The following is a 12464-nucleotide window of genomic DNA, read 5'->3' on the forward strand; positions in this document are numbered from 1 at the left end:
TGTTATTATATACAGAGAATCTCACCCAAGTGTCTACTGATATAAAATATATCAACACCAGTTGATAAAGTAACCTGTATCAACGAGTGTTGATTTAATAGATATCAGCAGACACCGGGGTGAGATTCTATTTATCATCCAAGATCATTGTTCATTAGTTTTCAATGAAAAATGTACGTCTCTGAACACAGCAATGGCATTAGATTTGCATTGCAACGACGTCATCAAGTTCATGACGTCATAGCATTGTCAGGGCATTGTGCAAAATCCACTGTCAAAGCGATATCTCCTAGGGCACAGGGTCTGATTTCACAGAAGAGATATCTCCTGTGGAAACAGTTTTGGATGATAAAGTGATATCAATTTATGCTTTTTAAATAGTTACATATAAAAGCTGGGGAGGTGAGGTTGCCTTTTGGTTCAGGCAGCGCCTCGTTGCGCCGAAGACCATGGGTTGATTTGCTACATATGTGTGGAATGTGTGAATCCATTTTCTGGCGCCCGTCGTCGTTATATTGATGGAATATTGCAGCATAAAACCTTACTCACTTACTTATCTACACTTTGACACCCGTGATCGGTTCCCGAGATAAGACCAGCGTAAAGCCGAGGAAAAATCGATCCTTTTAACCTTTGTCTTAATCAGCAGTGAAGAAGTTTATCAAAACCGTGCGTGGAGGGTACACCTTGAGACTGGATATGTGATTGTGACACTGCTAGTCTCAGCTATCTCATTATATATACAAATATCTACAAAACAAATCTTACCAATGGCATAATTTCACGCCACACCTAACTCCTCTGAAATCTAACATTTGTTGACGCAGTGGACAGAAACAAAATAGTTTTCTGAAAATTCAGATCGACAACATTAAGTTGACTGATCCAGTCGACGGTATGTGTTGAATACCGTCGTTTTCATTAAGGGTCAGAACTAACAGAGGAACTCTGATAGAAATATTCTTGCTATATGTTACAAAAGTTCTTAAAATAACTCTTTGATAAGGTAGACATAAATGATAGGTCCTTCAAAGCCTTACCTTCCTTTGATAAACCCATTTACGTTTTATCCAACGAATACCATATAACATCCACAGCGGTAGAGTTTTATCTTAGCAATACTTTCCTATAGGAATGTCCACAAATGAACCAATGAAAAATTATCCCATTGGGTCGAACTGAATTTTATGTATTTTTTACCTTTTATGTTATTTAACAATATCACCTAGTACGTTACGTTTAGTACGTTACTTTTATATGCAGCATGTCCAATATGTATATAGTGTCTCGTAGCTCTATGTTGGCCGGACACTCTTGTGAAGTGAGTGACACATTTTAATAATACGTTCATCGTTCGTCTTCATTCTTCTATAACACAGCTTATACAGCGTGCTCGGGGTTGAGAGACTCCCGTGACCTTGCGATACGGCCACTGTGACCGAGATAGTGATGTCACGTTATGGAAGGTTTATATCGATAAATCGATTCTTCACTGCCAAAGCAATACTCTTGATCACCTAATCTCCTTACCCCAGTATGGAGCACCGCCCTGACAATACCGACCGTACGATCGCCGTCATAAAGCACAGTTGCTTTCACATAGCACAGTTGCTGTACAATGATCACTACTAACTTACTGCTGATGAAATACCCTTGTAGATTAATTTATGGATGAAGCAGGCTGTGTTATTAAAGCCCTTTGACAGAAACGTGCCCATCTCTGGTTCTCCCTATATAAGGTCTGTGGGGTAGCCATGCGGTTTAGGCGTTCACTCGTCACACCGAAGACCCGGGTTCGATTACCCGCATGGGTACAATGTCTGAAACACATTTCTGGTGTCCTCCCTCGTGATATTGCTGGAAAAGTGCTAAAACTAAACTCAATCACTCACTTCTCCCTATCAATATGTTTGTTACTGTCTATCCATGAGTCTGTTTTGGTGTTGCTCCATTGTCCATCAAGACGTCTGTATGTGCCTCAAGGTGTCTATCCACGTGTCTATGTGTCTATTCAAGTGTCTCCCAATGTGTCTATCAAAACGCATCCCAATGTTTCTAGAGTATGTTCAGGTGTCTGTCAAGGTGTCTATTTATATCTGTTTTCCCAATTGTACGTGTTTATGAAGAACACCTGTTAACGGAACAGTTTAACACAAATATGACATACTGCAATTGTTATGAAGGAAAAGGTATGACCGCGACAGTGGTGTGCCGTGCACCTGCTATACAACACACCTATGAACGCGACAGTGGTGTACCGTGCACCTGCTATACAACACATCTATGAACGCGATCGCTTCAACGCGAGCCTTGTGCATCATCCGTATTACCCAGGATGTTAGTGACACCACTGTGCATATATTACCCAGGATGTCAGTGACACCACTGTATATCTATTACCTGATATCAGTGACACCACTGCGCTTATATTACCCAGTATGTCAGTGACACCACTGCGCTTATATTACCCAGGATGTCAGTGACACCACTGCACAACTATTACTCAGTATGTCATTGACACCACAGTGCAACTATTACCAAGTATGTCAGTGACACCACTGCACAACTATTATCCAGAGCGTCAGTGACACGGCGGTACAACTACTAGTATTACCCAGAACACCAGTGACACCACTGTACAGCTATTACTGGGGACACCAGTGACACCACTGTACAGTTTTCACTGGGGACACCAGTGACACCACTGTACAGTTTTTACTGGGGACACCAGTGACACCACTCTACAGCTATTACTGGGGACACAAGTGACACCACTGTACAGTTATTACCCATGACTTCAGAGACACCATTGTACAGCTAGTGGTCAGGGACATCAGAGACACAATTCAGAGTAGTTATTACGCGTGGAAGGCTACGACATACCCCCCCCCCCCCCATCCCCCAAACTGATAAATGTTTCTTACGCATATTTCACACACCCCTACCAAGATCAGTAAACAAAGAGCTTCTACATACCTAATGTTAATGTTATGACCTCCGCTGACGTATCGCGATCAGATTTTCGCACTGGGATCTTGTTGCGTGTCAGACACTTAACTTTGAGTCGGTGGAGTGGGTTGTGTATAGGATATAACCTATAACCGTAACAGTCTATATCAGTCTGGCTGTGGGTCATTGTTAGCTTGAATTAACTGATTCGCAGATCAAGCGTACTGGGAAGATATGCACATGTGATCATTACACTTCGTTGCTGCATGGTTTGGGAACGAGTCCTGATGAGTGAGTTAGTGAGTGAGTGGTCGCATATGTTATTTTGCGTTTGTACCACCGAAAATTGCCCAAGACTTTGTTGCTTGTATGACGGTTAAAATGAGTTTAGACTATACTTGAATACACGATAGTGGTTGGTTGGTTGGTTGGTTGGGTGAGTGAGTGAGTGGGTGAATGAGTGAGTGAATGAGTGAGTGTGATAGTGAGTGAGATGGTTTAAGGGTGAGCAAAACGTGGTTTACTGAGTGAGTAAATAAATCATATGGTGGTGAGAGAGCGATATTGTGGATGAGTAAGTGATATAGCAACTATTGTAGATATTGAGTGAGAGAGTGAGTGAGTGAGTCATTGCGTGCAAGACAAAGAAAAAAGGTTTTGTTAGAAAGTGAGTGTGTAGGGTTCGGGGTGAGTGTGAGGGGATAAGTGATCGAGCGGATTACCAAGGAAGTTGTACAGTGTAAGCGTGTATGAAAGTTACCAAGAGATTAGGTGACAGCTGCAACTGACTGAGGAGCTGAGTGAGGGATACCCATAAACAAATAACCCTATAATAGACAATAGACAATAGTGACGTCATGTGGGAAGTCTTGAAAACCCACGTCTACAGCGACAGGTCAAGAGCGTCATCTATCGACGTTGTCACGGAGATTATCGACGTTCTTTCAAGGCCATGAAACGCCACGTTCACAGCACTCCAGAGATCAGACTATGTCAGACTATCTGGAAAGAACAATCTAGCTAACGCCATGTTATCTGTGTCCTAGGCAAACATGATACCCATGGGAAAATATAGTGTCATCTTTGGCCGGGCACAGATCTCACCAAGCTAATCACGTTTACTGACACAAACCAAAGGTCATTATATTAATAATACTTCATTGTGCAAAAATGTATTTATTGTATCAAAATGATAACGTTGAATGTAACCATATATTTTTTTAGTTCATGCAAATAAAAATGCATACTCACTCACTCACTCACTCACTCACTCACTCACTGAACAACACTGGAGTGGTACTGCTGACGCATGAGTACGACTGCCATACTACGGTGAAAGTTGAGAAGTACATGCACCCTGCCACAACGTTGGAATTATCTTGAGTGTCGTTATATGACAAAACCTACAGCGCAGTCTCGACACATTGAATGGGAAGCTAAGGTGAGTGAGTGAGTGAGTGAGTGAGTGATAATCGAGTCTAGACCAGACACAACAGATATCAATCAGCATAAGCATCGATTTACCTATATGGGATTCGATAACGTGTGTCAACCAATACAGCGAGCCTGACCACCCGACACCGTTAGTCGCCTCTTACGACAAGCATGGGTTGCTGAAGGTTGGAACATTGAATGAATGACGTATGATTGGTGTGCTTGTTGACCTCCGTGTTTTCCGACAAAAAACATGGATGAAAACGTTGAATGATTATTAAAGAGAGATTCATCTGTAGTATCTCAGAAGCCGATATTCAGTCCAATGTCTCCAGCCAAAGTTAGTTACAAAATTCCAAATGGAATTTGGATAAAAAGAATTAAAACAAATATAGCTCAGTGGCTTTCTGAAGTGGCCAGAGCTTACAAAAATATCCGGAAGGCTTTAGACGCCTGTTTTACACTTTTGCACGAATAAAAGCGGTTAATATACGTTCAATTTGCTTTAACAACAACAAGAACAAAAATATACAATAAATATAACCTATTCCCAATTTTGACTGAATCCATTATATTACGTATCAATATTGTTAATAGTGTGTATTTTCTGTATATTTTGTTATTAATTAAAGGTCACATGCAACCAAAAAATCAAACATAATTAAAAAACAATTATCACTTATTCAAGACATATAATATACATTGCTGCTTGTTAAAAAACAAATAAACAAAATTATAAGCGTGCAATCACGATTCAAAAGTACAATATTTTGTACTTGGGCTTACTCCCCTCGAAGCGAAGCCCTCTGGAGACCGAACCCAGTCATAGCGGGTGACTGTGCACTCAAGTGTAACGACGGCTTCCGATTGGCTTTCATTGTGCTTGATGCATCGTTTCAGTATGGATTTACATACCGCTGTCAAACAAAATAATTTACACTAGAAGAAGTTGTTATCCATAGAGAATGTATATAGAGATGTTGGGTTTTGTAAATACACGTTCTCGAATTTGAGTTCGATCAAATAAAAAATCAACTCAGCACAGTAGGTGAACTACTGCGTGACTGGAAAGTGTCATTCGTCCAAGTACAAAGCAGGACTTGAAGCTGACAAGAGTTTGCACCAGTTTCCGTCAAATCCAGTCATCCGAAAAAATGGATGGAGTTTGTTTGCAACCCACAGACATAAAAACTTGTCATGTGTACAAGTATCACACCTGCCTATATTACATAGCGTGGCAGAGGCAGGACTCGGGTACACGAGTCATAAATCAAATTATTTTGTTTATAGCGTATAGCCTGATATGTGTTGAGTTCAAATTGCGTGTGGTCAATGATTGAAGCTGTGTATTGTATATTGTCTGTAGCAGACAGGCAGGCAAGCATACAGGTGTCAATAAACCAGACATAAAACTTTCTCTGTGACAGAGGCCGCTTACTACAATCAACAAGATTTTTATGTAACGAGTAGATTATTTACTTGTTTGTTTACACAACCAAGATTAGACCACTGCTCACGACCTCATACCCCGGGCATGCATACTGTTTCATGCGCCGAGAACCTATTTACCGCGCATGCATTATTGGCGCAGCGCAGCTGTTGAAACCAGCTTTTCCCCAAAGCGCTGGGGGAAATTTAGTGAATGGTGTGAACTCCGATTTTGCGGGGCTTTTTATAGGCTGAACTGGAACTTTTCATGATTTGTTTCGGTAAGTGCATACCGAAAGGTATCAGAATCTGCAAATCTGATTTACGTTGCATGTGACCTTTAAGTAATAATTATTATTGGGATACACATTCACATAACTGGAGGATATACATCACCGCCAACACTTGATCATCAAAACCCGTTAACGCCTGAATCTACATTATCTGCTGTCAGACCGAGCACTGTCTTCACATTCTGCATAGTTGATCATCTCTCGTACTGAGACTTGGTGAGTTATATCTTGTAACCCATTGCCTTAGATTTTGTCTCATTTGTATTGAATTTGTAATGAGCGTTGTGACTATTGACTTGCGACTTTGTATACCTTGCTCTCGTTGCATAATAATACAGAATTTGAACGTTTACGACTTGTCTTTGTTCTGTTTTGCTGGTTCACAGGGGATTTCTTACATAGTTTGTCCCGGTAAATTCTTAACCGTAACCATATATTTGATCAATTGTTACATCCAGGCGCATTTCTGTACGCGTGAGGCCAACTGAATAAAACAAGATGTAATTGTTTATGTATGAAAATGTCTAATATTACCTGAATAAAAGTCTTACATAAATACTGTATTAGGAGAATGATCATGGAGCTCACTGTTGACAGTGTAGCCATGTGAAATATACAACTCACGTGACACACTGCACTGACATCCACGTCATACGGGACAACATTGATTATGAAATGTAATATAAACCTTCAAGGACTTGTTTATGAATTATGAAGTAAGATTATGATTGACAAACCGACAACGCCTCTACAGAAACAGAAAAGAGTGCATATTGTAATCAAGGAGGAATGCTTTCACCATCTTCGCTGAGGTGGTCCACTGGTTAAAGCGTTCGCCCAGCACGCCAAAGACACGGATTCGATTCCTCACATTTGTACAAAGCGTGATACCCCTCCTGAAATATTGCTAAACACGGCGTAAACCATACTCACTCATTTCTCCAAAGCAGTTAACATGCACCATGTTATTTTGAAGGTGGTCAAATATAACGCGTTATATTTGATATTACACATTCTCAGTAAAATACACACTCGTGCACATCTTTGTTGATCGATGAGAGTCCCATATGGGATTCGAAATTACACGTTCGTGCCCGCGATCTAACCCACCCAGCCAACTATTTTTCACTTTGAAATTATGTTCATGAATTGATGAAAATTGGTAAAAATGGAAAAGTTATCACTGAGCGTTGATGGGAGGTGGGTGGGGTGGGGGTGGAGGTTATTAGGCGGGAGATGCCGTCGGTTCGATGGTCATGTCGAATTTCGATACCAAACATGCCATCAGAATTTAAACAATTTGATAATAGTCCGATGTTCCTGAGACCTATCTGAAACACTGCTAAACGCGACGTAAACCACCAAGTACATAACTGATACGTGTGTATTCAACAGGATTACTTTAAATAAGTTGTTGAGTACACGAAAAGAATATTTGGACAAATTCAGTGGAGTGAAAATATTATCAAACGAAACAAAGCTTCAAAATTGATGAACCTTCCCCCTGTACAAAATTCCCAGTAAAATATCTCGTGCATGTCATGGCCAGCTGAATATTAGGATATCGTTGACTCAACAGTAATCAAATGGTGCGACATACTGTCTAATCAAATAAAGGCACACAAACATGAACAATCTACGAAACCACATGAAAGAAAATCGGAATTTCAACTAAATTTGTGAGCCGGGGTGGTAGGATAGCCTCGTGGATGAAGCGTTCGCTTGTCACGCCGAATACCCGGGTTCGATTCCCGATATGGGTACAATGTGTAAAACCAATCTGTGCTGTCCCCTGCCGTGATATTGCTGAACTATTGCAAAATGAGATATAAAACTAAACTCACTCGTTTGATTGATTGAGTTTATTTTTACGCTTCACTCAGCAATATTCCAGGTGTATGCCGGCGGTCTGTAAATAATCGACTCTGGACCAGACAGTCCAGTGATCAACAACACGAGCTTCGGTCTACTCCCATATAAGAGAATGCTCAGTTGTTAGACTCCCAGTTGACAGACAGTGGAGTAGGTATTTAATAAATATAGCACACAATACTCCCCTATGTGATAAAAAAATGGCGTATAGTGACACAGAGGACATACAACATATTGATACATATAAAACATTGTCCACTGTTTATTAATTGGAGAGTTCAGTGGTGAATAATCAAAAGTCATTAGATAAACCTTTTTGTTTAAATATAAGGATGATTGGGGAAGAAATTGATGCCTAAAGGAATTTAATCAGATGCTCATCACAGACAGATGATGTATAAAGTTGGCAGATTCTATTACATGTATATCTTTCAAAGCCGTAGAGCCTCCTGTGGTTTGAAGTTTGAAGTTTAGAAAACCAGCGTAATTGTAACCACAAGACTCTTAAAGTAGTCAATACTTATACATTATATACTGATAAACTTTGGATGAGTCTACATCAGAGCGCCACGACAATCGTACGTTTAAGCCAAGCAATGCTAGGTATTAGGTACAGATTGGGTGAGCCGAATACATGTATAATACAATCCAGTGAAAAATTCAAATCAGCATTTGAAGAACATAAACTTTACATAGCCTCATAAAATACTGTATTCAACTTGCCATTTCAACTTAACATTTTAGCCCAGTGTGATATGATTCTAACTGATACTGATAGGGTATCTACTAATTCACCATAAGAGGAAGAGAAATTAATTTGCATGCTTAGATTTACAGGTTTGAAAAGGTACCAATAACTGTTTTAACTATAATTAATAAAAATGGATTATATGACCGCCATTTGACCACTCTTTTCGATCACCATTATGACAGGCCTTCAGCAAATACCGATGTCAACCCGACTGATCCATATCGTTGATAATCTGTTTCATTATTTCTGTATCTATCGATGGTCTTCAGTGAAAACAATAAACGCTCTTTAACGAAAAACAGTAACTCATTAATGAACTATGACTTCTCGTGGGTACTCTTCAGCAACAATGTGTCAACCAAGTCAGCGAGCCTGACCACCCGATCCCGTTAGTCGCCTCTTACGACAAGCATGGGTCACTGAAGATCAACTCTAACCCTGATCTTCACGAGTTCACCGGTTTGAGATGCACTTTCTGTATTCAGAAAAAATGGATGCTCTTTAACTTTATGCGAGAAGCTGATTAACTGTAATCATGTAAACAAACAACCCGTGAAGGTTCATGGCAGAATAGGCCTTCAGCAACCCATGCTTGCCATAAAAGGCGACTCTGCTTGTCGTAAGAGGCGACTAACGGGATCGGGAGGTCAGGCTCGCTGACTTGGTTGGCACAATCATGCCATCGGTTCCCATTTGCGCAGATCAATGCTCATGTTGTTGACCAATGGATTGTCTGATCCAGACTCGATCATTTTCAGACTGCTGAAGCTGGAATATTGCTGAGTGCGGCGTAAAACTCAACTCACTCACTCACATAAACAAACGTGTTCTTTAACTTCTATTGAGTACTATATGCTGCTTAATTGATCGTAAATATAAACACTCAGTTCGCATTCCCCAATTGGCGTGCGCGTGAACACACAATAGAGGCGTTATATAACCGATCAGGCGCTATTGTTGTTGTTCAAACATTACTATTGGCCAAAGCAGGAAGTACAATTGAACATGTGTACGGGGAAATATATTACACCTCCTTATAGATAAGCTTCCGGGCATAACATAACACTTTCTTTGTGCTGACGTTAGGGTAGCTTATTTACGTATGTTTCGCAAGTGGTACTAGGAACATTTTCTGTCACTGATATTCATTTTCCGGGAACCTGTCCATAGCGGACGGTTTTACATTCTGGGCACTGTATTCATGAATTATTAATCGGTATGTTCATTTGTGTGGTATTTTGTTGACTTGCTTTTGTGTCTTGGAACGTGCATATTTGTAACTTGAAAAAAAAATTATATACGAATACGCCATGTTTGAGTTTTGATTGATCGTTTAGAGAACAGTAGCTGTTTGACGAACTTTGACGATGTTTTCATAAATGCATTCGTTTAAAACCTAAAGTTGTGTTCAATGAAAGAGGTTGGGGAAAACAATAGATAAGTGTTACCTAAATTAATAAATATTTGTATTTTGAATAGGCAGTGCCTTTCAGTTAATGCTATATAACATAACCTGCCACGCCGAGTGTAACAGGCATGACTATCAAGAGCGTCACAGACGATGCATCCAAAAAACGGGCTCGAACCCAAGACTAGGCAACCCATTTGCCTCATAATAAAACTAGTTATCCCGGCGTCATATCTTTAAGTGAGTATAATTTTACGCCGCGAGCAGCAATATTCCAGCAACATCACGAAGGGGGACACCAGAAATGGGATTCACTCAATGTACTCATGTGGGGATTCGAACCCGTATCTTCGGCACGACAACGCTTTAACCACAAGGCTACCCCACAGCCCTCGTAATATGTAAAACAGATCTTTAAAACTGATCGTTTGACAGAATGTGTGAATAGTGATTACTTGCAGTGTTTCCGCTGATTTTAGCAATATTCCAGCAATATCCCGAAGGAAGACACAAGATATTAACTCCACACACTTTACCCATGTGGGGAATCGAACCCGGACCTTAGTTTCAAGCACTAGACTATCCAATCGCATCTCAAATAGAAATTACGTCTGTCAAAACTAGTATTAATTCTTCAAACACATAAAAAGCATACCCATTTGTATTTAAATATTTAGGTGAGTGAGTGAGTTTAGTTTTACGCCGCACTCAACAATATTCCAGCTATATGGCGGTGGTCTGTAAATAATCAGGTCTGGACCATACAATCCAGTGATCAACAACATGAGCATCGATCTATGCAACTGGGATACGATGACATGTGTCAACCGTCAGTGAGACTGACCACCCGATCCCCTTCGTCGCCTCTTACGACATGCATGGGCTACTGAGGATCAAGTATAACTTTTCTCTTCACGGGTCCTAATTAACTAAATCCTTGTATCATTCAATGTTATCAATCAAAACATAGAGATACTACTAACTGTTTGTTCTTTTAGTCAATAAACATGTTGGTACAAAAACTAATCTGGACAATCCAGTGATATGATGACATGTCAACCCTGACTGACAAATGAGATTTAAAACGTACTTATATGGTGAGTCATAATAGCACACAGTCCTCTTGAACGTAAATTATTTCATTTTTCTCTTTCATCCTCGCCGCACAAAACAGTATTCTGTCGGGGACTAAATACACGAACCTGGACCAGACAGTGCAGTGAGTGACTACATGAGCATCGATGTATCCAAACGAAAAATGATGACGTGCTCAAACCAAGTCAGCGTCCCTGATCACCGGATCATGTGAATCGCGCCTCACAAGCATGTGTTGCTGAAGACTAAATCTACGGGACTTTTTACGGTTCACATACTTTAAAAAGAGATACATGCAAATATTTACATTTCATTCATACGTATCTATACCATATCTACTCATAAAACAGTCAGTCGTGACTCACAACCTTTGTCATCACACATGTTCTTGCATTTGAATTTATTGCACTATTGAGCTTCCATACACTAAACACAGTTACCTTTGTAGCCGCCGTGGGGTCGTCTCCCGTTGCTGATGCCGGCGCGCTGAGCCTGGTCACGTCCTTCAAATGACAAGTCCAGATATCGCAGCCTCGGCTTCTTAGCACACTTGGTCTTGTTGGTCATTCTGGGAGAAATAACGTCATTTTGCGAGACTTAGGCATTTAAAACTCCAGACGGCGTCACATTCCTGCGGCGATCAGTCGGCGACTTGCCTCGACTGTAGCGGGGAGCTGATTGAGCGATTACACCGCCGCCATGTTGTTTACTGGTTGTCAATGGTAATGGCTTTACCCTGAGTGGGGACAAAAACCAGCCGGTTCTGTTGACAAAGCCCAAAGCGCTCACAAACTGCGATCAGTGGTACTGTACTGTTTGACAGGCTTAAAAAGTCACTAACCGCTAGTTTGGCCGCTCCTTATTGCTGAACGTGTACGCGAAATATGCCATTCCGACGAGGTGAGCCTGTAGGTATATATCGTTGTTGGGACACAACTCCGAATGAATAAACGGAGATATATCATACGAATTCGTGTGACACGCTAAGATCTGTCTGTGAGGTTAGGCTTGTAAAGAAATGCTGGAATCTCTAAGTTCCTTCATTGATTTCCAATTCAATAACAGTGCAGGTACTGACATTTGGTGTCAGAAGTTTTGAGTAGGGCATTTGGACGGGAATGCACACACACACACTCACACACACACACAGAGAGCGATAGATAGATAGAGAGAGACAGAGAGAGAGCGAGGAAATATGTTTTAATTTTGCAGAAATAAATTTCATATGCATTAA

At 40.6% G+C, this 12464-nt stretch overlaps 1 protein-coding gene across 1 annotated transcript in view; it reads right to left on the reverse strand.

Moving 5' to 3' along the window:
* Positions 1-11948, reverse strand: part of LOC137282583 (uncharacterized) — a 38400-nt gene extending 26452 nt beyond the window's left edge. The window contains exon 1 of the mRNA XM_067814354.1: positions 11671-11948. Within this exon, the coding sequence (XP_067670455.1) occupies positions 11671-11797 (127 nt within the window). The 5' untranslated portion in view covers positions 11798-11948. The remainder of the gene's footprint in view (positions 1-11670) is intronic.
* Positions 11949-12464: the final 516 nt, after the last annotated feature.

This window comes from Haliotis asinina, chromosome 4 (assembly GCF_037392515.1).
Source record: "Haliotis asinina isolate JCU_RB_2024 chromosome 4, JCU_Hal_asi_v2, whole genome shotgun sequence".
Lineage (NCBI taxonomy): Eukaryota > Metazoa > Mollusca > Gastropoda > Lepetellida > Haliotidae > Haliotis > Haliotis asinina.